This window comes from Mustelus asterias, unplaced genomic scaffold (genome assembly GCF_964213995.1).
Source record: "Mustelus asterias unplaced genomic scaffold, sMusAst1.hap1.1 HAP1_SCAFFOLD_685, whole genome shotgun sequence".
Classification (NCBI taxonomy): domain Eukaryota; kingdom Metazoa; phylum Chordata; class Chondrichthyes; order Carcharhiniformes; family Triakidae; genus Mustelus; species Mustelus asterias.
Window position 1 is genome coordinate 147,077 of NW_027590634.1, and position 27,012 is coordinate 174,088.

The following is a 27,012-nucleotide window of genomic DNA, read 5'->3' on the forward strand; positions in this document are numbered from 1 at the left end:
GTCTAGCGATAGTGCCACTGGGCCATCGCCTCCCCTACTTGAGGAGTTCTCCGTTACGCCACTAGACCATCGACTCCACAACAAGGAGACAGAGAAAACAAGTCGCTGGCGCGCTCGTTTCTCATCACGGTCAGAGACCCTGAGTGCAAAGTGGATCCTAGATAAAAAGAAAGGATCGAGATATCCTAATTCGGGAGAACATTCACACATGGAAAGCCTGCCGCCCCAGCCAGGTTCCAGTTACTTGGAGGCAGTCCGAGTCAGCACTTTCCGGGGAGACAGAGCAAAGAGGGAACAAAAACCCTGAGACTTTTTCGACTTTTCCCTTATCAGAGGGTAGATTACTCTATCAGGGGTAGAAAAGGCAGATAAGATTGCTGTTAATGGAGTACAAATATATCCTGTAAGGCAGAGATTCCAGCAAAAACAATGCAGTGTTTCAAAAATACGCAGAAACTGGGCTTGGAAAGTGGTGTGAGATACAGCAGTTAATATGAAGCCCAGTCACTACAAGTGGACGGATGTGCTATACAATGGACATTTACATCCTTGTGTTGGACTTTATCACCTGCTACCCCTGATAATCTAGGTGCTTTGAAGCTGAATGACTCATCAAGACAAGAAATCAAACACTCGAAGAAGGCATGATGCAAAGCTGACCTGTTTTCTAACTGTTATTTATTTTCTATCCACTGGCCACATGATCAGTCTAAAGTGGATTCAAAAAATAAGTCTACGACTCTCACCGACTTCTACAGATGCACCATAGAAAGCATTCTTTCTGGTTATATCACAGCTTGGTATGGGCTCCTGCTCTGCCCAAGACCACAAGAAACTACAAAGGGTCGTGAACGTAGCCCAATCCCATCACACAAACCAGCCTCCCATCCATTGACTCTGTCTACACTTCCTGCTGCCTTGAGGAAAAGCAGCCAGCATAATCGAGGACCCCACGCACCCCGGACATTCTCTCTTCCACCTTCTCCGTCGGGAAAAAGATACAAAAGTCTGAGGTCACACACCAACCGACTCAAGAACAGCTTCTTCCCTGCTGTTGTCAAGACTTTTGAATGGACCTACCTTGCATTATGATCTTTCTCTACACCCTAGCTATGACTGGAACCCTACATTCTGCACTCTCTCCTTTCCTTCTCCCCTATGTACTCTATGAACGGTATGCTTTGTCTGTATAGCGCGCAAGAAACAATACTTTTCACTGTATCCCAATCCATGTGACAATAATAACTCAAATTTTTAAAAAACTCGATTCTCACGACATTGGTGGCTGAGGAACTTTCCACCATTGAAATAGATTCCAACTGAAATAGATTCAAAGCGGAGAAATCCTTTGGACAGGAATTGACCGGAAGGACGGCACGGTGGTACAGCGGTTAGCACTGCTGCCTCTCAGCTCCAGGGACCCAGGTTCAATTTCAGCCTTGGCTGACTGTCTGGAGTTTGCACGTTCTGCCTGTGTCTGCGTGGGTTTCCTCCGGGTTCTCCGGTTTCCTCCCACTTCAAAGATGTGCGGGTTGGGTGGATTGGCCATGCTAAATTGTCCCTTGGTGTCCAAAGATGTGCAGGTTAGGTGGATTGGCCATGCTAAATTGTCCCTTAGTGCCCAAAGATGTGTAGGTTAGGTGGATTGGCCATGCTAAATTGTCCCTTAGTGCCCAAAGATGTGCGGGTTAGATGGATTGGCCATGCTAAATTGTCCCTTGGTGTCCAAAGATGTGTAGGTTAGGTGGATTGGCCATGCTAAATTGTCCCTTAGTGCCCAAAGATGTGCGGGTTAGATGGATTGGCCATGCTAAATTGTCCCTTGGTGTCCAAAGATGTGTAGGTTAGGTGGATTGGCCATGCTAAATTGTCCCTTAGTGCCCAAAGATGTGCGGGTTAGATGGATTGGCCATGCTAAATTGTCCCTTGGTGTCCAAAGATGTGCGGGTTAGGTGGATTGGCCATGCTAAATTGTCCCTTGGTGTCCAAAGATGTGCGGGTTAGGTGGATTGGCCATGCTAAATTGTCCCTTGGTGTCCAAAGATGTGCAGGTTAGGTGGATTGGCCATGGGAAATGTTTGGGGTTACAGGGATAGGGAGGGAGAGCGCGTCTGGGTAAGAGACTCTGAGAGTCAGTGTATACTCGATAAGGCCGAATGGCCTCTTGTATGCAGTAGGGATTCTACGATTGGTGTCTCCTTTCTCAGCAGCCGGGTTAGAGCATCTTTTACAGGCACCCTGTGTACTTGGGGCACAAAGGGAAAACACTTACTTGGGTCCTTCAGTCTCCGAACATTTCGGCTCTCCTTGAAATAATCCCCCAGGCTGCTCCTGTTTGGATACAACACATTCTTTTTGAGGAGACTCAAACGCAGCCCACGCGAGATCAGACAATCGTTCTTCCCTTCACGACACCAGCGTGGAAATGTGTAGTAAAAGGCCACTAGCTTGAAAACACAGCCACTCTTTCATTCTCTACGTTTCCCCGTTAAGCGCCATTTATTGTGATAGTGCATGCTACATTTTGTAAATATTTTCTATCTGAGCAAGGGATGGGGGGAGGGGTGGTTCTGTCCCAAATATACACGGACCCTTCTTCAGGCATCCATCCCGGCAAAAGGGCTGGGCCGGGAGAGGCTGGCTTACTGATCGACCCTCAGCGACGGAATGAATTCAGGGTTCCGACAACGCTCCCGGGTGGCAGAGAAGCAGCAGCGCCCACTGTTGTTACAGGATGTGATTAGGTTCCATGACCCGACGTATGATCCCAGATAGGTTCATCAGTCGACAGGGGACTGTCAACCTGACAAGCAGCAACAGCCTCCTTCCCCGAACACCCAACAGGACACATTCCGCCCACGTGAGGGGTTCAGAGGACGGAGCCTGACGAGGCCTTTGTCTCTTGTTTGCGAAGTAGTGGAAAAGCGATTGCAAGTCTCATAATTGGGAATAGATCAGCGTGTGAAGGGACCCATCCCCCTTCTCTCCCCCATGCGGAGGGGCTTCCCCCCCCCCCCGCCTTCCCCCTCCCCCCCGTCTTCCCCCCCCCCCCCGCCTTCCCCCCAGGGAGTTTAATGACCCCCTTCTCCCTTCTGATAAGGGCCAATCACACACAAAACGCGGTAATGTGTAGGGTCTCCCTCTCTATCACTCCTTCACCGCCCCACTTCATGCCAGGAGGTGCTTTGGCCTATGCTTGCACCCTGGCTGGGATTGTGTAACTGAGATTGGGAACTGGGTGAAGTTGCCACAGACCCTCTCTCTCCCCCTCCCCCCCCCCCCCGGCACGGGTCAGCGCATCGAGCATAGAGTTCTGCCCCAAATCACTCCGGGAAAAATACTTTGCCTGAAGGTAACAAACCTGGTAGGGTTCTGCAGAGAAAAGGGAATACTCAGCGAGCAGCAGGCCGTATCGTGGTAGGCATCCAGTAACCCTTGCCTGTCTGTCGAATCATAAACTAAATAGTACCTGTGAAGGCAAGAGGGGAAAAACAAAATCAGGGAGAGGAGACACAGGCAGATCTTTCCCTTGGCCAGTCGGGATGGGAAGGGTGAAGGTTAGGAATGGGGCTGCGGGGCCTCAACTGTTACCCTGAAGCAACAGCAAAGTGCTCACACTATTTGCTACCTCCCCCGTTACTTGGTCTAAAATGAGCTGTTAAATGAATGCGTTACTTGAGGTGGTCTTGTCTGCAGACACCAGGAGCCCGGTGAGGTGATTTTTAAATTGACAAAGACTAATCAACCATATATAATAAGCCTTGAAGCGTGGGAACATCTCTGGTAGACTCCAAGCCGTCTTTATCAATCAGTAAGGTATAGAAATGCACAAACTAATTTCAAAAGAAACCTTCTTTCCTCCTGGGAACATTTAATCTCCTTCAATACATTTATTCCCACGAGAGTGGAGGACTAGGCACCATGCTTTTCCATAACGGTGACATCTGTTTTGAACATACTTTTTGGCTTAGTGGTTGCTCAGTCACTCTCCAGGCTGCAAACCTTGTTTTTTTAAACCACTCTATTTATGGCGCCTTGCTTTTCTTAAAAGGATAAAAGGGTCGTCACTCCTCGAGTTTTGGAAAACAAACTTGGAAGTATACAGCGCCTTTAATGTTGGAAAAGCATCCCTTAGGCATACTGGGGAACAGAATTTGACACTGCGTCATATGGGGAGCTATTAAGATCAGATGATCAAAGGTTTGGACAAAGAAGGAAGTCCGAAGGAGTCTCCTAAAGGAGGAACGAAAGGTGCGAGGTAGACAGGATATTATTAAACTAGAATGAGTGCAGAAAAGATTTACTAGGATGCTACCGGGACTTGATGGATTGAGTTATAAGGAGAGGCTGGATAGACTGGGACATTTTTCTCTGGAGCGTAGGAGGCTGAGGGGTGACCTTATAGTGGTCTATAAAATAATGAGGGGCACAGATCAGCTAGATAGTCAATATCTTTTCCCAAAGGTAGGGGAGTCTAAAACTAGAGGGCGTAGGTTTAAGGTGCGAGAGGAGAGATACAAAAGGGTCCAGAGGGGCAATTTTTTCACACAGAGGGTGGTGAGTGTCTGGAACGAGCTGACAGAGGTAGTAGTAGAGGTGGGTACAATTTTATCTTTTAAAAAGCATTTAGACAGTTACATGGGTAAGATGGGTATAGAGGGATATGGGCCAAACGCGGGCAATTGGGACTAGCTTAGTGATAAAAACTGGGCGGCATGGACAAGTTGGGCCGAAGGGCCTGTTTCCATGCTGTAAACCTCTATGACTCTGGGGGGTGGGAAGGGGATTTCGCAGCTGACAGCCCAGGGAGCGAAGGCATGGCTGCCAGCTCCCCAGGATTGGACAGTAGTCTCCCGGAATTGAAGCTCAGTCTCCCAGGACCTTGCTGTGTGCGAACCTAGAGAAAAACCATCGGGGGGGGCATTACAAAGAGACGGTGTTTAATTTTCTTTGAACATTCCTCTTCACCAGAGGTGAAAATATGAGATTGCAAAGTACAGACAGGGGTAAGCAGTTTGTTAAATTGGGTAGCTTTAAATTTCAGATTTAAAAATTAGAACTGTCCCTTGCTTAAGTCTGATCCCCAGAACAAAGTGTAACACCTTTCAATCCAACCTTTAATGTACAAACCCGTCCGGTTCAAATCTGAGAATCACTGCTTAAAGCCTGAAATTGCTAAGAAGAATGGAACTCTGAACAGCTCAGAAGAATAGTCACGCGGGCTGGAGACATTCACTGGGTTTCTCTCTTCACAGATGCTGCCAGACCTGCGGAGCTTTTTAAGCATCCCCTTGCTGTGGTTTTAGAACTGGAAACCTATCTGGCACACAAAGTTTTGATAAAGGCTCTCATTCGTTAAATGCGTACCTGAGTCCACGGGTACTTACTGTTGAATGAATTGCGATACCAGCACCTTGATTTCGTCTGTACCAAAGTAACTAGCCTGTTAAAGGGGAATAAACAGCGGCTGAGAGACTACATTTACTCACTGTCTAGCATTAATAATCACTCTTACAATAACTCTTGCTCGAGAGGAAAGAACCCGGCATCAACATAGCACCTCCTATCTGCAGCATGCTCCAAAATGCTTCACAACCCATGTATTGCTCCCGAAGGGCACAGTTGTGCAGGCAAATGAGGGCTGCTAACTTGCGCACAGTATGATCCCACGGACAATAAACAAGGGCGGCACGGTAGCATAGTGAGGGCGGCACGGTAGCATAGTGGTTAGCACTGCTGCTTCACAGCTCCAGGGTCCCGGGTTCGATTCCCGGCTCGGGTCACTGTCTGTGTGGAGTTTGCACATTCTCCTCGTGTCTGCGTGGGTTTCCTCCGGGTGCTCCGGTTTCCTCCCACAGTCTGAAAGACGAGCTAAATTCTCCCTCAGTGTTACCCGAACAGGTGCCGGAGTGTGGCGACTAGAAGATTTCCACAGCAACTTCATTGCAGTGTTAATGCAAGCTGACTTGCGACACTAATAAATAAACTTAGAGATGGTGAAATTTGAATTCAATAAAAAAAAAATCTGGACTTAAAAAGTCTGACAATGTAACCATTGTCAATTGTGGTTAAAAACCCATCTTGTTCACTAGTGTCCTTTAAGGAAGGAAACTTTACTTGGTCTGGCTTGCCTGTGACTCAGCAATGTGGTTGACTCTTAAGTTACCTCTGAAATGGCTGCGCAAGTCAGCCAGTTCATGGGAATTAGGGATGGGCAATGCACACATCCCAGGGAATGATTAAAAAGTAGATAAGGTGCTCTCGCAGAGAGCCAGCATGGGCATAGTGGGCCGAATGGCTGTCTTTGGTGCTGTGACCGTTCTGTGAGCTATGATCTCTTAACCGCTAGATGCAACCTGGCCCTACCTTCCCTGCGACATTACTAGCTGAATTTTGAAGGCTTCTTTCAAAATGCTGTGTAATCTTTATTATTCCAATGAGGCCCCAATTTAAGTCTTTATCCATATCTGTGTTTCCTCAAGCTCAGCACGCTCCCCTTTCAAACAATTGAATATTGCTCCCGGAGTGTGGAATGTAAAACTGTGGACACTACTCTAACTGAGGCCTTATTAAATAGGCTCTTATGTGCTCTACCCATGATAGAAATCCGTTATCATCTTGCATTATCTAACCAGAGATGATTCCGCTAATGCTGCAAATTTGAATCACCCCGATCTGCTACTTCCACAGCGACACGGTGGCACAGTGGTTAGTACTGCTGCCTCACAGCAACCAGGGACCTGGGTTCAATTCCCAGCTCGGGTGACTGTGTGGAGAGTCTGCACGTTCTCCCCGTGTCTGCGTGGGTTTCCTCCGGGTGCTCCAGTTTCCTCCCACACTCCAAAATGTGCAGGTTAGACGGATTGGCCATGCTAAATTGTCCCTTAGTGTCCAAAGATGTGCAGGTTAGGTGGATTGGCTGTGCTAAATTGCCCCCTAGTGTCCAAAGATGTGCAGGTTAGGTGGACGAGCCATGGTTATATTGTCCCTTAGTGTCCAAAGATGTGCGGGTTAGGCCATGCTAAATTGCCCCTTACTGTCAGGGGGACTAGCTAGTGTAAGTATGAGAGGTTAAGGGGTTTAGGCCTGGGTGGGATTGTTGTTGGTGCAGGCTCATGGGGCCGAATGGTCTTCTGCGCTGAAGGGATTCTATTCTATTCTAAGATGACCAGCAACACGCGCCATGTATCTCAATCAAAGCAGTCGATTCATAGCTGTACCTTGCACAAGGGAAGAGTGGTTGGCGTCTCAACGTCGAAGGAAATTGGAGGTGGGAGCTCATGGCCGTCCTGTGTGGAGAAAACCAGGCAAGAGTCAGGGAATGTCAATGGCAGCAGCACAACCCAGGAGCTTGCACTGTCAATATCTTTCATTGCCAACCCACCCGAAGAAAAACAAAACAAATTAGCAGCTTTGTAAATTGGCCTCTCTGCAATCAGTGAATATAATTACAGTCCAACGTGGGTAAATTGGAACCAACAGTGTTCGCGGCTGAAGTATAAATATCTAGATTAAAAGCTTAACTTGGCCGCAAACATCAGCCCATTACATTATAGTGAAATCCTTCAGGGAATGACTTGCTAGCTACCCACCATCCACAACTCCCCCCCCAAACCACCACCAACAACCACAACCACACCCCCTCCCTTCCCCCACACATCCCATCGGCCCACTCGCTTTTCAGTCTAGTTTGCACCCGACTCTCAGGAATGCTTTCAACCTTGCCCAAGTCTTGAGTAACCCTCGAGTGAGATGTACTTACCAGTCTGAGTAACTTTGGAAATTTTTCCCTGACAGCACTGTCAAACATTGCAAAGAGGGAGAGGGAGAGGTGAAACAAACAAAAAAGGTAACAGTGTGAGAAAACTTCCACGGACGTGCGACCGATAAGTGCGGCCGCCCCCCCACCCCCCTCCCTCCCTTCCCCCCCGCCGCAGTCGAACGATTCGCCTCCCCCCCCGCCTCCGACCCCGCATTACTCCCAAATGGCCGACTGAAACAAAACCGGCACGGTGCTCAAACCTCTGCTGAACTGAACTACCAGACCACAAAGGTCCCTTTCCACAGCCGAGAGAGCTTTCTCTTCAACCAGTTCCACAAGCAGAGGGGGCTCCTCAAATATAAGCAGAAACTATTGCGACTTTTCACAAGTCACACTATGTCCAATATGAAACAGGAAAGGGGAAGGGTGGACACATGGAGAAGATCCCCTTGCATCAAACTGATTTAACTTCACCTGTCCGGATAATGCCGGGCGCTCATTCAAGTGTTGAGAAAAGAATGAAGCGGAACTGCCAACTGTTTAAAAATGTTGCCTTAAAGCTGAAAGGGACACCCGATTTTCAGGAAGTTCCCCATTACAGTTAAGATGTGGAGATGCCGGCGTTGGACTGGGGTGGGCACAGTAAGAAGTCCCACAGCACCAGGTTAAAGTCCAACAGGTTTACTTGGAATCATGAACTTTTGGAGCGCTGCTCCTTCATCAGGTGTAAATCAAAGGTCATTTTAATTGTTGGGAGTCTCTTGCGATTTAAAAGCCAAAATCGTTTACAGCTTTCTCCATATATGGGCTTTATCCTCCCTCAGCATCTTGTCACATGCCCGTTAACTGTTTACTGCTTGAACGCAAGGCTGTCGAGTCTTCCAAACAGCGAATCCCAGACAACCCTTTTAACTGATCCGCTCACGTTTGATGGGGTACGTTTTTTCCCCAGGCAATGTTTAGTCAGTGGACTCTCTCTTTTGTTGTTAATATTACTTTGGAGTCGCTGTTTTTTCCACAACAAGTTTTGGAGCAAAAATGCAACTCCCCCTTGGGAAAAGGTAGCCCGTGGGATATGCACGAAGCCGCACGTGGGAGTCGGGGCTGTTCCCACAAGCTGTCCAAACGGGATGCTGACTTTCCCGGCAGCACGCGGTGGAGCTCGGGGTCTGTGCGTCAGGGAAGGAGTCAGTCAGCAGGGTCTGGGGGTGCGTTACTGGAAACGGTGCCGCTGCTTTGGGCTGGGGCGCCCATCGTAATTGATATGGCATTCTCTTGCAAGGCATCATCTATAAAAATCGGAAGGAGTGAAAACATTGTGCACGGATTGCTTTTACAGCAATGTAGCAGCAAGCTCTTGGTTGGGTCTCCTGAGGCCATAAGCACAAATCCACCAGGCATTGGTTGACATTTCTTGCTCCTGGGAACAGGGAGGTCTCTACACACACGCGTGCACACACACTTGAACAGGGAATTTACCTTCCATTTCACTGCACAACGTATCGCCCGCTACACTGAATCCCACCATTTTCATTTGGCTCTGGGCATGCAGTGTAACAGATTCCCTCTTTATTCTTTTAAAATATAAATAAGCAACTTGCAAGGAATAAATCAGATTGAGTAGCCCATTTTAAAATTCACGCTGGCTCAGAGCAATTCCACCTGCAGTCACGAGCCCCACTCCAGTAGCCGCAACGAACGAAGGGCCCGAGATTCATTCACCTGTGAAACAACGGCAGGACAAATGTATCTCGGGAGTGGTCGGCCCCGGGGTAAATGATAATCAAGTCTTGGAGGCATTTTTCTTTTTAATTTTTTTTTTAAAACCAAGTTTGAAATACAGCCTTATTAGGCCGACTAAAAGCAAGACGGCCCCCTCAATCTCACGTACATTCGCTTTCTGTTTACTTACCGAGCTATCACTCACCTGCACGGGGGGGCGACATTTAACAGGATCAATGTTGGGGAAAGAGATACCAACACTCTGGTTAGTTGGGATTGGGTGGGGGGGTGGGGGGGTGGGGGGGGGGGGAGAAGGGTTACACCAATGTGATATCACGGAGGTACTAGTTACCAACTTTGCCCAAATTATTACTGCACATCAGGAGTGAACAATTAATAGCTGGTTGCTGACTTTAGATTTTTTTTAAAAAAAAGACCCACGTCAAAGGTTTCAATAAAGAACAGAGTCACAGGATGGGGAAATAGGTAATGAAAGAGCAAGAACAGAGACAGATTGAGAGGAGGAGGAGGAGAAGATACTGAAGCGGGTGAGTATAGAATAAAGGACTGTTGTCCAAAGGACATTTAGTTAAATCAATACCCATTTTAACATTGGCCATGTTAAGTTATATTAAAAATGTTTCGTTAGATAAGCAACTGATGTTTTGTGCCAAATTATTTGTGCCAAGTCTCAATGAGCCCTTCTTAATCCCCTGAGGCAGATTTGTTTTCAAATTGTCTCCAAAAGACGATGTTTGAGCCTGCCCACAAACTTGGCACCCTGCTCTGTCAAGAAGCTGAGGTTCAACGCAATGTACAAACTCGACAAAACTTTCCTCCCATCAAGTTGCGCTGCCAGATATAACCCGTCAACCTGCTTCCCAAGTCACTTGCACAGGGCGGCACGGTGGTGAGCGCTGCTGCCTCACGGCACCAGGGAGCCAGGTTCGGTTCCCAGCTCGGGTCACTGCCTGTGTGGAGTCTGCACGTTCTCCTCGTGTCTGCGTGGGTTTCCTCCGGGTGCTCCGGTTTCCAAAGATGTGTGGGTTAAGGTTGATTGGCTATGCTAAATTGTCCCTCAGTGTCCAAACATGTGTAGATTACATTGATTGGTCATGTTAAATTGTCCCTCAGTATCCAAAGATGTGCAGGTTAGGTTGATTGGCCATGCTAAATGGCCCCATAGTATCAGGGGGATGAGCAGGGTAAATATGTGGGGTTACGGGAACAGGGCCTGGGTGGGATTGTGCTCGATGCAGACTCGATGGGCTGAATGGCCTCCTGCTGCACTGTGTAGGGTTCGATGAAAAGCCAGGAATCTGCCATTGAAAACGCCGCGCCGCCACGCACCACAATTCTGAACGGCCGGCCAACGAACAGCTGGCTGTGCCTGTCTTGGGTTGTCCCTCTTCTGAGGAATCTTATCCGTCACTGGCTAGCCAGCCTTCATCACTGGCCAACAGATGGGGAGGGAAGAAAAAAAAAAAAGTGGACCCACTTCACAGATGCAAGGACCGACACAGGCGATAGTTCAAGTCCTTTTTTTCTTCAGATTGGTCCACGTGCAACAGCTCGCAACTCACTCTTTGAGGCGAAGTTACAGAAGACAAAGAAGAAAATGCTGGAAAATCTCAGCAGGTAATGTCAAAGGTCAGCAGGTCAAAGGTAAATGTTGTGCCTTTGTTTAAAAAGGGCTGCAGGGAAAAGCCTGGGAACTACAGGCCAGTGAGCCTCACATCTGTGGTGGGTAAATTGTTGGAAGGTATTTTGAGAGACAGGATCTACAGGCATTCAGAAGGACGTATTTTACGCAGAGGGTGGTGGGAGCCTGGAATGCGCTGCCGGGCAAGGTGGTGGAGGCGGACACACTGGGAACGTTTAAGACTTATCTAGATAGCCACATGAACGGAGTGGGAATGGAGGGATACAAAAGAATGGTCTAGTTTGGACCAGGGAGCGGCACAGGCTTGGAGGGCCGAAGGGCCTGTTCCTGTGCTGTATTGTTCTTTAGAGATGCAAGGACTGATCAGGGACAGTCAGCATGGCTTTGAGAGTGGAAAATCATGTCTCACAAATTTAATTGAGTTTTTTGAAGGGGTAACCAAGAAGGTAGATGAGGGCAGTGCAGTTGATGTTGTCCACATGGACTTTAGCAAGGCCTTTGACAAGGTACCGCATGGTAGGTTGTTGCATAAGGTTAAATCTCACGGGATCCAGGGCGAGGTATCAAAATGGATACAAAATTGGCTTCTTAACAGAAGCCAGAGGGTGGTTGTAGAGAGTTGTTTTTCAAACTGGAGGCCTGTGACCAGCGGTGTGCCTCAGGGCTCAGTGCTGGGTCCATTGTTATTTGTCATTTATATTAATGATTCGGATGAGAATATAGGGGGCATGGTTAGTAAGTTTGCAGATGACACTAAGATTGGTGGCATAGTGGACAGTGAAGAAAGTTATCTCCAATTGCAATGGGATCTTGATCAATTGGGCCAGTGGGCTGACGAATGGCAGATGGAGTTTAATTTAGATAAATGCGAGGTGATGCATTTTGGTGGATTGAACTAGGGCAGGACTTACTCAGTTAATGGTAGGGCGTTGGGGAGAGTTACAGAACAAAGAGATCTTGGGGTACATGTTCATAGCTCCTTGAAAGTGGAGTCACAGGTGGACAGAATGGTGAAGAAGGCATTCGGCATGCTTGGTTTCATCGGTCAGAACATTGAATACAGGAGTTGGGACGTCTTGTTGAAGTTGTACAAGACATTGGTAAGGCCACACTTGGAATACTGTGTGTAATTCTGGTCACCCTTTTATAGAAAGGGTATTATTAAACTAGAAAGAGTGCAGAAAAGATTTACTAGGATGCTACCAGGACTTGATGGATTGAGTCATAAGGAGAAGCTGAATAGACTGGGACTTTTTTCTCTGGAGCGTAGGGGGCTGGGGGATGATCTTATAGAGGTCTATAAAATAATGAGGGGCATAGATCAGCTAGATAGTCAATATCTTTTCCCAAAGGTAGGGGAGTCTAAAACTAGAGGGCATAGGTTTAAGGTGAGAGGGGAGAGATACAAAAGTGTCCAGAGGGGCAATTGTTTCACACAGAGGGTGGTGAGTGTCTGGAACAAGCTGCCAGAGGTAGTAGTAGAGGCGGGTACAATTTTATATTTTAAAAAGCATTTAGATAGTTACATGGGTACGATGGGTATAGAGGGATATGGGCCAAATGCGGGCAATTGGGATTAGCTTAGGGGTTTTAAAAAAAAGGGCGGCATGGACAAGTTGGGCCGAAGGGCCTGTTTCCATGCTGTAAACCTCTATGACTCTGAGGTCTGGCAGCATCTGTAAGGAGAGAAAAGAGCTGACGTTTCGAGTCCAGAGCTTTGACTAAAGGGTCGTCTGGACTCGAAACATCAGATGATGTTTTGAGTCCTTATCTCTCCTTACAGATGCTGCCAGACCCCCTGCTGAGATTTTCCAGCATTTTCTCTTTTGGTTTCAGATTCCAGCATCCTCAGTAATTTGGTTTTATCCAAAGTTAGGGAAGAGTTGGCGTGTGTGCGTGATCTCTGGCTTTTGAGCTCATTCGAGGCTTCGTGGGAATGCAAAATATTCGCTGAGAAACTGGAGGGTCGGCAACAGTTTCTCGAGTGACACTGCATTTCGCAACCTCCTGTATCTATGACATTTTTAAAAAAAACTTTAAATTTACCCTTTCCAAATTTGAACAGGAAAAATAATACACGTGTGGGGGTGACTTTGGACAGCAGTCCCCGCATTCTGAGCGGCAAAAGGAGAACTGTTTGAGATTAATCCACAATCTTTTGGGGTACAGGATTATGGAGAGGTTGTGAAAAATGGTAAGAACATTTTTGAAGGGAAAAGACGCTCTTAAACAGCTTTAACATCCAGATCTACTTGGAAAACTGTTCACTTGGGGGCACGTAACCCCTTAAATCATGCACTCGCACACCGATACCGCGGCTAAATTAATGACTGTTATGTGCGCTGAAATCTCCCCGAAATCCCACGGAAAGAAATTAGAGAGAAAATTAAATTACTTTTAAAATGGAAGTTCGGGAATGCACTTGCTGGGGTGAATAAATACATTGCTTGCCATTTGAGAGGCCCTCTGGAGTGAAGCCAGAGCAACCACTGACCTGACATATGTAGCCTGATCCTGGAAGCTGTCGCAAAGAGGGTTCCCATCCAACCACAGCTCTTCCAGCTTGAAGCCTTTTATTTTGTCCAGATCCCTTTCGGCTTTGAGCTAAATAAGAGATTTATTTGGCATTGTTCTTTTAGGTGACCACAATGATTTAATCTATATCAACAAGAAAACACTATCTACGCTCCCCCCACGTGCGGCACTCAAACGCCTGGTCCTGCCTACGTGCTTGCAGTCTCGCCAAGATTTTCTGAGGATAAATGAGTCGGTTATACCAAAAGGGACGGATAAGGCATGTTCCTCAAATTTTCTCCAAGTACACAACTGCGTTATTCCACAATGCATGGTGATAGTAAAGACATGAGTTGCATCGACAAATGCTCCTGTAGATGCTGCGATAGCGGCACAGCTGGCTCCAGTAGCAATAGTGTACGTCGTGCAGTGCACATTTAGATAAACTTCCACTGACTTTTTCTATCAGTCTCTGCACTTTTAGCAACTTGAGTCATTAAAGTAACTGCAAATAAAAGGCAATGGTTAATACCAGCAGTAACCACCGAACTGCAAAACTACCAGGGGTATGTTTGAGAATCAGGAATTTAGACGGTAAAGTTGAGACGTGGGAGACTGACTGTGTGGGTTTCCTCCGGGTGCTCCGGTTTCCTCCCACAGTCTGAAAGACGTGCTGGTTAGGGTGCATTGACCCAAACAGGCGCTGGAATGTGGTGACTCGGGGATTTTCACAGTAACTTCATTGCGATGTTTATGTAAGCCGACTTGTGACACTAGTAAATAAATGGACGGCACGGTGGCACAGTGGGCTAGCACTGCCGTCTCACAGCGCTGGGGACCCGGGATCGATTCCTGGTTTGGGTCACTGTCTGTGCGGAGTTTGCACGTTCTCCCCGTGTCTGCGTGAATCATCATAGAATCATAGAATCCCTACAGTGTAGAAAGAGGCCATTTGGCCCATCGCGTCTACACCGACCACAATCCCACCCAGGCCCTATCCCCATATCCCTACATATTTACCAGCTAATCCCTCTAACCTACGCATCTCAAGACACTAAGGGGCAATTTTAGCACAGCCAATCAACCTAACCCGCACATCTTTGGACTGTGGGAGGAAACCGGAGCACCCGGAGGAAACCCACACAGACACGAGGAGAATGTGCAAACTCCACACAGACAGTGACCCAAGCCGGGAATCGAACCCAGGTCCCTGGAGCTGTGAAGCAGCAGTGCTAACCACTGTGCTACCGTGCCGCACTGCGTGGGTTTCCTCCGGGTGCTCCAGTTTCCTCCCGCAGTCCAAAGATGTGTGGGTTAGGTGGATTGGCCATGCTAAATTGTCCCTTAGTGCCAGGGGGACTAGCTAGGGTAAATGCATGGAATTATGGGGATAGGGCCTGGGTGGGATTGTGGTCAGTGCAGACTCGATGGGCCGAATGGCTCCTCCTGCACTGTACGGATTCTGTGCTCTATAAAACTTTAAACTTAAACTTTAGTGTAAGCTTGTGACTAATAAATAAATTATATGTATTCACTTCAATTAAGTTTATGAGTTTATCATGCTGGCAAACAACTCTGGATCCGACACTTGCTCCTTCCCACCCGTTGCTTCCATCAAGCTGGCATAGCCTAAGTGGCCACTCCTGTGAATAGCACTGACAGTCTATTTAATTAAGAGTTATCACAGCCAGCCAGCCACAGGCACGCACATTCCAGCCGGAATCAACTGAGAGCAATTAGATTAGGCCACCTCGCAAGGAGCAGCAAGGCAAAGTGTAAGAGTCTCCACTGCTGCCAGAGACTGCTGGGGTCGATTGACGGGAGAACAAAGCTCCAGTGTGGGTCGGTTGCAGACTGCGCCACGCTGCACGTTTCACCGCAGCCTGTGAAGCAGCTACATGCGCCTCACCAGTCCAAGTCTCAGGTTCCCAAACTGGGTCGGCCACCCACTTCGGGGGGTGGGGGAAGAGAAGGTGCTCGGAGGCTGGGATAAGAGGAAAGCTGATGAGTCCATCCCCCCAGCACCATGCGCTCAGCGTGCCTCCTCGTACTGAGACTGTGAGCAGCCCCCAGCCCATCCATCACCAGCTTGTGGGCGTCACTGGGCACGCCAGACTAGATTTTAGTTGGTCCTCTGAACGATACACAAATCCATAGCAGTTGGACAATAGCGTTAAGCTGTAAAGGAAGTCTTTATAATGTGGTATACCAACAAATTAAAACAGAAAAACTGGGACGTACTTAAAAGGCCTGGATTTTCGAAATGATGTATTTAATACTGCATCTTTACACTGATATTACAGTCATTGTTATAAAGTCCAGGTATACATTCACTTTGAGCTTTTCTCTTATCCCAGCCTCCGAGCACCTCCTCTCCCCACTCCCTGAAGTGGGTAGCCAACCCGGTTTGGCAACCTGCGGCTTGGCCTGATGAGGGAAGGAGCGTGAAAGATGAAAAGACGTCAGGAGCACGGGGAGGTGTAACGGTCAATGGGACCTCTGCTCTCATTAGCCTGCTAAACAACAGCTGACATCGCCCGCAACAAGAGATGTCACCGAGATCTCGGTCATTACGGCAAACTGGCACTCACCTCATTCCTGGAAAGATTCAAAATTTTCAAGCCGGGAGCTTTGGTAATCAGGTCTGCCAGGTCATCCAGCCGGTAGAGACGGTTGTTGCCCAGGTTGAGAGACAGCAACTGTGAAACACAACACCAGTTATAACGCCAACTCTCTCAATCGCCCGAGCAGACAATGAGTGTGCTAAGGGGCACTGTGATCCAGAGGGCTGACGGGCCCCTGCATCACTTGTACAGGACACCGCTTTAAGGCAGCGACCAGCAGCGGGCGGCCTGTTGGTTCTGCAGAAGACACTGCAAGAGAGCGAAACCTCCTTGTTAAACCATTACGAAGGCTGCTATGCCTCCCAAGGCACACAAGTCTGCAAAGAGCTCCATAAGGCCATAAAACATAGGAGCAGAATGAGGCCACTCCGCCCATCGAATCTGCCTGCCATTCAACCATGGCTGATATTTCTCTCATCCCCATTCTCCTGCCTTTTCCCCATAACCCCTTATTAATCAAGAACCTATCTATCTCTGTCTTAAAGACACTCAATGACCCGGCCTCCTGCGCCAAAGAGTTCCACAGATTCACCACTCTCTGGCTGAAGAAATTCCTCCTCATCTCTGTTCTAAAGGATCGTCCCTTTACCCTGAGGTTTGCCCTCCGGTTCTAGTTTTTCCCACTAGTGGAAACATCCTCTCCACGTCCACTCTATCCAGGCCTCGCAGTATCCTGTAAGTTTTAGTAAGATCCCCCCTCATCCTTCTAAACTCCTATCTGTAAAATGACAGACCTGGCGATGAGAAAATGTCTCCCCATCTCACAATGCACACCTCTGCACGCTTACATACCTCTGGAATGTTTTCTTCTATTATTTTGACGACTGTGTTCATGGATGTCCTTCTGTTTAACACCACTTCGATGTTCTGGGAGACCAGGTCTGAATAAACCAGAACAGTTGCTTAGAATCAGAAGCAGTAATTATTACTAATCAACTGTCAATGTGCAATAAAGCAGATCGAGCCTCCTGTTTTTTTTTTATATACTTTTCCAATTCAATCAAATCAAATCCAATTCAGAGTCTCAACAAGTTGAGACATTTCAGATCCAGGCTGACAAGACAGGGCGAGCGACCAAACCACCCTGTCCTGGGCCTGATCTACATGAGCCAAGCTGATTGGAGAAGGGGGAGGATCCTCCTCCAAGACTTGAGCTCATTTGCATCTTAGCCAAAAGGCCGAGGTGCCGCTTTTTTAACAGGGAGAATAACGCGTGCAGCACCCAGGAGCGGCATGGTGGCACAGTGGTTAGCACTGCTGCCTCACAGCACCAGGGACCCAGGTTCGATTCCGGCCTCGGGTCACTGTCTGTGTGGAGTTTGCACGTTCTCCCCCCCGTGTCTGTGTGGGTTTCCTCCGGGTGCTCCGGTTTCCTCCCACAGTCTGAAAGACGTGTTGGTTAGGTGGATTGGCCGTGCTAAATTGTCCCTCAGTGTAACCCGAACAGGCGCCAGAGTGTGGCGACTAGGGGATTCTCACAGCAACTTCATTGCAGTGTTAATGTAAGCCTACTTGTGACATTAATAAATAAACTTTAAACTTAAACTCATACGATGCCACCCAATTCCAGATCTGTGCTGAGTTAACCAAGCTCAGTCACCACAGCAATAGCAACTCAACAAAAAGCTCTCAAGTTTCCTTTGGGTACTGAGGGACTGGTTTGCGTGATGGGACTGGGCTACATTCACAACCCTTTGTAGATGTAGTTGTGATACATCCGGAAAGGATGCTTAGGAATTTACATAAATTTACTGTTTACTGTGGGAGGCGATGGCCTAGTGGTATTATCGCTAGACTATTAATCCAGAAACTCAGCCAATGTTCTGGGGGACCCGGGTTCGAATCCCGCCACGGTAGATGGTGGAATTTGAATTCAATAAAAAATATCTGGAATTAAGAATCTACTGATGACCCATTGTGGGAAAAACCCATCTGGTTCCCTTTAGGGAAGGAAATCTGCCGTCCTTACCCCGGTCTGGCCTACATGTGACTCCAGAGCCACAGCACTGTGGTTGACTCTCAACTGCCCTCCAAGGGGCAACTAGGGATGGGCAATAAATGCTGGGCCCAGCCAGCGACACCCATATCCCACGAACGAAAAAAGAACAGCTTCTTCCCTGCTGCTGTCAGACTTTTGAATGGACCTACCTTATATTAAGTTGATCTTTCTCTACACGCGAGCTATGACTGTAACACTGCATTCTGCACCCTCTCCTTTCCTTCTCCCCCATGTACTCTATGAATGGTATGAGTCATAGAGGTTTACAGCATGGAAACAGGCCCTTCGGCCCAACTTGTCCATGCCGCCTTTTTTTTAAAACCCCGAAGCTAATCCCAATTGCCCGCATTTGGCCCATATCCCTCTATACCCATCGTACCCATGTAACTGTCTAAGTGCTTTTTAAAAGACAAAATTGTACCTCTGCTTGTTCCAGACACTCACCACCCTGTGTGTGAAAAAATTGCCCCTCTGGACACTTTTGTATCTCTCCCCTTAAACCTATGCCCTCTAGTTTTAGACTCCCCTACCTTTGGGAAAAGATATTGACTATCTAGCTGATCTGTGCCCCTCATTATTTTATAGACCTCTATAAGATCACCCCACAGCCTCCTACACTCCAGAGAAAAAAGTCCCAGTCTCTCCAGCCTCTACTTATAAATCAATCCATCAAGTCCCGGTAGCATCTGAGTAAATCTTTTCTACACTCTTTCTAGTTTAATAATGTCCTTTCTATAATAGAGTGACCAGATCTGTACACAGTATTCCAAGTGTGGCCGTACCAATGTCTTGTACAACTTCAACAAGGCGTCCCAACTCCTGTATTCAATGTTCTGACCGATGAAACCAAGCATGCCGAATGCCTTCTTCACCACTCTGTCCACCTGTGACTCCACTTTCAAGGAGCTATGAACATGTACCCCTAGATCTCTTTGTTCTGTAACTCTCCCCAACGCCCTACCATTGACTGAGTAAGTCCTGCCCTGGTTCAATCTACCAAAATGCATCACTTCACATTTATCTAAATTAAACTCCATCTGCCATTCGTCAGCCCACTGGCCCAATTGATCAAGATCCCATTGCAATCAGAGATAACCTTCTTCACTGTCCACTAAGCCACCAATCTTGGTGTCATCTGCAAACTTACTAACCATGCCTCCTTTATTCTCATCCAAATCATTCATATAAATGATAAATAACAGTGGGCCCAGCACTGATCCCTGAGGCACACTGCTGATCACAGGCCTCCAGTTTGAAAAACAATCCTCTACAACCATCCTCTGGTTTCTGCCATCAAGCCAATTTTGTATCCATTTAGATACCTCACCCTGGATCCCGTGAGATTTAACTTTATGCAACAACCTACCATGCGGTACCTTGTCAAAGGCCTTGCTAAAGTCCATGTAGACAACATCAACTGCACTGCCCTCATCTACCTTCTTGGTTACCCCTTCAAAAAACTCAATCAAATTTGTGAGACATGATTTTCCACTCACAAAGCCATGCTGACTGTCCCTAATCAGTCCTTGCGTCTCTAAATGCCTGTCGACCCTGTCTCTCAAAATACTTTCCAACCATTTACCCACCACAGATGTGAGGCCCACTGGCCTGTGGTTCCCAGGCTTTTCCCTGCAGCCCTTTTTAAACAAAGGCACAATATTTGCTACCCTCCAACCTTCAGGCACCTCACCCGTGACAATCGATGATTGAAATATCTCGGCTAGGGGACCTGCAATTTCCTCCCGAGCCTCCCACAATGTCCTGGGATGCACTTCATCAGGTCCCGGGGATTTATATACCTTGAAGCGCTTTAAGACTTCCAGCACCTCCTTTCTCTGTACACTCCTCAAGACATCACTATTTATTTCCCCAAGTTCCCTAACATCCATGCTTTTCTCAACAGTAAATACTGATGAGAAATATTCATTTAGGATCTCACCCATCTCTTATGCTTAGTCTCTACAGCGCGCAAGAAACAATACTTTTCACTGCATCCCAATACGTGACAATAATAAATCGAATCATGATCCAAGATAGTGTGAAGCTGCCAAACCTGAAATAAAACAAAGTGCAAATCCATACCTGGGTCACTGCGAATGCTGTTTAAGTCAAGGGCCTGTTGTGATCCATCGTAACGCTTACTCATACATTGCTACAAAACAAAGAGGGGTAGTTCAAGTGAAGAAACTTTCAGGAATGTCAATGATAGCTTTGTTCTTGGTCCAAATCTTGTCTATTTAAAGTAACACCAGGAAGCATCTGCACATTAGCTCGGTGCTGCTTCCCAGCTCTGGCCGAGTCGGAAAGCAACACAACAGGTTTTCCCTTTCCTTCAAGCTGTCATTCTTGGCTAAGCGACACTGTGCCTGTCCGGGAATCAGAATAGGCTCCTGCGTCACAGTTCGGACTGAATTTATAATCCAAGGTGACACTCCAATGCAGTGGTAGAGCCGCAGAACAGTTACAGTGCAGAAAGAGGCCATTCAGCCCTGTTGTGTCTGCGTTGGCCGAAATAGGGAGCAAAGAAACTTGTGGCTCATTTCAATCCTATTTTGCAGCACTTGGTCCGCAGCCTCGCAGGTTACAGCACTGTGGGGTGAGGCGTTGTCTGCTGGATGAGGCGCTAACCCCCCCACCTTGCTTCTCAAAGATATTGGCAGGCAGTCTGAAGGCAGGAAGGGTGGTGTCCTGCCGTTGTACATTCCTCAACCCAAACACTAATTTGTCATGCCCGTCCAGACAGTAAAAATCTCCGCCACTGTTGTTTATGTACAAATTAGCTGCCACGATTGTCCAGAAAACATCAAAAATAAAGCATGGGTTATGGAGTGCTTTGACAATTGCAAAATATACCACACAAACATCTTTATCTGCAATCCTTTCTGCTACATCAGAATCATGGAACCCCAACAGTGCAGAAGGGGGCCATTCGGCCCATCCAGCCTACACTGACAACAATCCCACCCAGGCACATCCCCCTAACCCCATGTATTTACCCGAGCTAGCCCCCCTGACACTAAGGGACAATTTAGCATGGCCAATCCACCTAACCTGCACATCTTTGGGCACTAAGGAGCAATTTAACATGGCCAATCCACCTAACCTGCACATCTTTGGACAATAAGGGGCAATTTAGCACGGCCAATCCACCTAACCTGCACATCTTTGGACTGTTGGAGGAAACCCATGCAGACGTGGGGAGAACATGCAAACTCCACACACACACACCCTCGAGGCTGGAATCGAACCCGGGTCCCTGCTCCCCCCCCAGATGCTATTACAACTCTTTCTGGTTTCACCTATCAGAGCTGTGTCTCTGTTACAAAGTCCAAAGATGTGCGGGTTAGGTTGATTGGCCGTGCTAAAATTGTCCTGAGATGCGTAGGTTAGAGGGATTAGTGGGTAAATGTGTAGGGATATGGGGGTAGGACCTGGGTGGGATTGTGGTTGGTACAGACTCGATGGGCCGATTGGCCTCTTTCTGTACTGTAGGGTTTCTATGATTCTATGACTGTACCCATCAGGTCTGCGCCCTTCTCAAAGCACTCAAAATAAAAGTTCCGAAAGGTTAAAACAAAAGCAATGCTTCCAGGAGAAGTGTTTGTTTTTATGAATTTGTATCGATCAGCAAGAACCTGACCAGTTCCTGGCAAGAGCTGAAGTGTATTTTCGGACAGAGAGTTTCACCTTTCAATGACGTCTTGCAAATGTTTCATGGAAACCACGGTGCCACCGGAGATCATTGCCATCTATTTTTTTTGCAAATTATCTTAAATTATCTGGTGGGCGGCATGGTGGCACAGTAGTTAGCACTGCTGCCACGCAGCGCTAGGGACCCGGGTTCAATTCCAGTTGTCTGTGTGGAGTCTGCACATTCTCCCCGTGTCTGCGTGGGTTTCCTCCGGGTGCTCCAGTTTCCTCCCACAGTCCAAAGATGTGCGGGTTAGGTGGATTAGCCGTGCTAAATTGCCCCTTAGTGTCCGAAGATGTCCAGGTTAGGGTGGATTGGCCATGCTAAATTGCCCCTTAGTGTCCCAAGATGTGTAAATTAGATGGATTAGCCATGGTAAGGGTTACGGGGAGAAGGCCTGTGAAAGATGCTCTGTCAGAGAGAATCAGTGCAGACTCGAAAGGCCGAACAGTCTCCTTGTGCACTGTAGGAATTCTATTCTATGATTCTAAATGTGTCACCTCTGGTTACCGACCCCGTTGCGAATGGAAACAGTTTTCCCCCCAATTATCAAAACCCCTCATGAATTTGAATATCTCGATTGGAGACTCCCCATTTCCCCCTTAAATTCCGCTGCTCTAAGGAGAACAACTGCAGCCTCTCCCGTTTCCCTGTGACTCCACTCCCCCCGCACCGCCACATTCCTGGTACCATTCCAGCAAACCCCCGTCGCATCCTTCTCCAAGGGCCGCGAGACCCTGCCTAAAGTCATAGAGTCACAGAGGTTTACAGCATGGAAACAAGTCCTTCGGCCTAACTTGTCCATGCCGCCCTTTTTTTTCCCCCAACCCTTAAGCTAGTCCCAATTGCCCACATTTGCCCCATATCCCTCTATACCCATCTTACCCATGTAGAACATAGAACAGTACAGCACAGAACAGGCCCTTCGGCCCACGATGTTGTGCCGAGCTTTATCTGAAACCAAGATCAAGCTATCCCACTCCCTATCATCCTGGTGTGCTCCATGTGCCTATCCAATAACCGCTTAAATGTTCCTAAAGTGTCTGACTCCACTATCACTGCAGGCAGTCCATTCCACACCCCAACCACTCTCTGCGTAAAGAACCTACCTCTGATATCCTTCCTATATCTCCCACCACGAACCCTATAGTTATGCCCCCTTGTAATAGCTCCATCCACCCGAGGAAATAGTCTTTGAACGTTCACTCTATCTATCCTCTTCATCATTTTATAAACCTCTATTAAGTCTCCCCTCAGCCTCCTCCGCTCCAGAGAGAACAGCTCTAGCTCCCTCAACCTTTCCTCATAAGACCTACCCTCCAAACCAGGCAGCATCCTGGTAAATCTCCTCTGCACTCTTTCCAGCGCTTCCACATCCTTCTTATAGTGAGGTGACCAGAACTGCACACAATATTCCAAATGTGGTCTCACCAAGGTCCTGTACAGTTGCAGCATAACCCCACGGCTCTTAAACTCCAACCCCCTGTTAGTAAAAGCTAACACACTATAGGCCTTCTTCACAGTTCTATCCACTTGAGTGACAACCTTTAGAGATCTGTGGATATGGACCCCAAGATCTCTCTGTCCCTCCACAGTCTTCAGAACCCTACCTTTGACCCTGTAATCCACATTTAAATTAGTCCTACCAAAATGAATCACCTCACATTTATCAGGGTTAAACTCCATTTGCCATTTTTCAGCCCAGCTTTGCATCCTATCTATGTCTCTTTGCAGCCTATAACAGCCCTCCACCTCATCCACTACTCCACCAATCTTGGTGTCATCAGCAAATTTACTGATCCACCCTTCAGCCCCCTCCTCCAAGTCATTAATAAAAATGCAACTGTCTAAATGCTTTTTAAAAAACAAAATTGTACCCGCCTCTACTACTGCCTCTGGCAGCTTGTTCCAGACACTCACCACCCTCTGCGTGAAAACATTGCCCCTCTGGACACTTTTGTATCTCTCCCCTCTCACCTTAAACCTACGCCCTCTAGTTTTAGCAGCGCCCAAGATTCGCCAGAACGCTCTGGCGGAGGCCTCACCAGCGATCTCTCTCGGTTTAGCCGATTAGGCATTCCTCCGTTTTTTTTGGGTAACGTCACATGGTGATGCACTGCAAATTTCTGTACAGGTCCCCCCCACCCCCCTCAGCATTCCCTTACCTTTATCTGTTCAATTTCCTCTAACTTGAGCTCATATGACACAGAAGATGGCGGCATCGAGGAGTTTACGTTGATCGTCACCTGCAGGGAAAGGAAATATTCCTGGGTGTCAATCAGTTTTAGGAGATTGAGAGCCGTGCAGGCTTGTAAGGATAGCAGGAGAAGGAGCAGCAGATCTAAAGCAGAGAGGAGGAGAAATTGCTTCTCTCAGAGAGTCACGAATCTGTGGAATTCACTACCTCAGGAGTGCGGTGGATGCCGGGACATGGCTCGGTGGGCCGAATGGCCTCCTTCTGTCCTGTAGGGATTCTGTGCCATTGAGTAAATTTGAGGAGATAGACAGAATTATAAATCAGTAAGGCGTTGAAGGGCGATGGAGAAGGGGCAGGAAACGGGAGTCGAAGGCGAAGTGGGAACAGCCACGGTCGCATTGAATGGCGGAGTAGGCTCGAGGGGCTGAATTGCCAACTCCTGCTCCTACGGTCTTGGACTCCAATGGCAAAGTCAATGGAAAATAAAGGAGTTCTCCGAATGGCTTCACGGATAACGAAACAAATGGCTTAACGCAGCGCTGAGACAGACAGGGAGGGCCCAGTTTCAATTTCCAGAGAGGGTGCGGAGTAAGCTCATTTCAGCCGCGGCGGCAGGCAAGAGGCTGCAAATGTCTTCAACGCAACACAAGAAATAGGAGCAGGAGGAAGACCATTCGAGCCTGCTCCATCATTCAATATGATCGGAGCTGATCTCAACTCCATTTTACCGCCCGCTCCCATGCCTTCATTTCCCGAGATGTCAAAAATGTATCCATCTCTCAGCCTTTAATCTATTCAGTGATCCATGACCCTCTGGGGGAGAGAAGTTTTACAGATTTACAAACCCTTTGAGTGAAGACAGTTCTCCTCATCTCCGTCCTAAATGATTGCTCCCTCCCCCCCCCTCCCCCAACCCCCAGTGTTTTAGATTCCCCGACACAGCGGGGAACAATCGCTCGGTGCCCCACTCTATCAAGTCCCCCAATTGGAAGGAGGAAGACATCCGGCGACGTGGTTTCAAGGGCAGGATCAGACATGCCTGCGGAGATCTCCACCATGGAACAACTGTCTGAACTGGGTAAAGTGAACCCACACCCCTGCGGAGATGATAGACTTCGGGGGGGATGAGGAGGAACTTCTTCAGCCAGAGGGTTTGGTGAATCCTTGGAACTCATTGCCACAGAGGAGGCCGGGTCATTGAGTGTATTGAAGACAGAGATAAATAGGTTCTTGATTGGTGAGGGGATCAACGGTCACGGGGAAAAGGTGGGAGAATGGGGTTGAGAAACTGGTCAGCCATGGCGGAGCAGACTCGATGGGCCGAATGGCCTAACTCTGCTCCTATATCTTATGGTCTTCTAGAGGGGACACTGCTTAATTCAGCGCCAAATCTGGGACTTGGAGTCTGACAAGCTCTGAAGCTCAGTTCAGACAACAGAGCAAAGCTTGTTCATGTTCGGTCAGAAGGGGTTGCGTCTCCAGGGCAGAGGGGGTATAACGACACACAATATATTTCTGATATTAAGAAAGTTGTAAATACCCGGTACAAATCTTTGTCGATAATTCGCTTCGTTAGCTGCTTTAAAGCATTTGCAGTCTGAGAATCTTCAACATAGAACACAGCCTTATTACCATCATAGTGGAACTGTGGAAAGAAAAGATTCATCACAATCCGCTAATGATCGACAAGCGCCAATATGGCTCGATTCCTTCAGCGAGGGAGGGAATAAAAAGTAAATAATTCATTAACATACAGCATTGAATGAGTCCATTTGGCCCACTGTGTCACTTCCTGCTCCCCCTCCCTGATCTTACCCCACAACCCTGCATATTTCTCTTTTCAAGTCGATATAGATTGGCACGGTGGTACAGTGGTAAACACTGCTGCCTCACAGCGCCAGGGACCCGGGTTCGATTCCCGGCTTGGGTCACCGTCCGTGTGGAGTCTGCACGTTCCTCCCCGTGTCTGCGTGGGTTTCCTCCGGGTGAATCATAGAATCCCGACAGTGCAGAAGGAGGCCATTCGGCCCATCGAATCTGCACCGACCACAATCCCACCCAGGCCCTTTCCTCACAACCCCATGCATTTACCCTAGCTAGTCTTCCCTGACACTAAGGGGCAACTTAGCATGGCCAATCCACCTAACCCGCACATCACTGGACTGTGGGAGGAAACCAGGGCACCCAGAGGAAACCCACGCAGACAGGGTGCTCCGGTTTCCTCCCACAGTCCAAAAGACGTGCTGGTTAGGTGCATTGGCTGCGCTAAATTCTCCCTCAGTGTACCCGAACAGGCGCCGGAGTGTGGCGACTAGGGGATTGTCACAGCAACTTAATTGCCGTGTTAATGCAAGCCTTACTTGTGATGCTAATAAATAGACTTGAAACTATATTCAAGCTATGCTTTGCCCCAAATTCCAAGCCATCCGGCAGCAATCCCTCAGCAGTGTGATTGGGGGCAGAAAGTGCGAACCTCCCAATTTTAATTCACCTCCACCTTTTATTTATTTATTATACTTTTCCAATTCAATCAAATCAAGTCCAATTCAGAGTCTCAACAAGTTGAGACATTTCCGATCCAGGCTGACAAGACAGGGCCTCCACTCCTGTCTTGGGCCTGACCTACATGAGCCAAGCTGATTGGAGTAGGTGCAGACTCACCTCCTCCAAGGCTTGATCTCATTTGCATCTTAGCCAAAAGGCCGAGATGCTGCTTTTAAAAAGTGCTTCAAATGAAGCTTCAATGTAACCTAATGACCTCAACCAAGTGCAGCCTGTCCATACTACACTTGATCTTAGCCAAAAGGCCCGCCTCCGCCTTTTAAAACATGGCAAATTGA

The 27,012-nt window shown here is 47.9% G+C and overlaps 1 protein-coding gene across 1 annotated transcript in view; it reads right to left on the reverse strand.

Annotated features, from left to right (window-relative positions):
* Positions 1–27,012, reverse strand: part of nxf1b (nuclear RNA export factor 1b) — a 75,101-nt gene that overhangs the window by 15,523 nt on the left and 32,566 nt on the right. The window contains exons 6-16 of the mRNA XM_078205353.1: positions 25,713–25,817; positions 24,141–24,221; positions 20,367–20,436; positions 17,078–17,166; positions 16,253–16,360; positions 13,642–13,751; positions 7,763–7,799; positions 7,221–7,289; positions 5,388–5,443; positions 3,362–3,469; positions 2,273–2,331 (exon numbers count right to left, since the gene is read on the reverse strand). Coding sequence (XP_078061479.1) covers positions 2,273–2,331; positions 3,362–3,469; positions 5,388–5,443; positions 7,221–7,289; positions 7,763–7,799; positions 13,642–13,751; positions 16,253–16,360; positions 17,078–17,166; positions 20,367–20,436; positions 24,141–24,221; positions 25,713–25,817 — 892 coding nt within the window. The remainder of the gene's footprint in view (positions 1–2,272; positions 2,332–3,361; positions 3,470–5,387; positions 5,444–7,220; positions 7,290–7,762; positions 7,800–13,641; positions 13,752–16,252; positions 16,361–17,077; positions 17,167–20,366; positions 20,437–24,140; positions 24,222–25,712; positions 25,818–27,012) is intronic.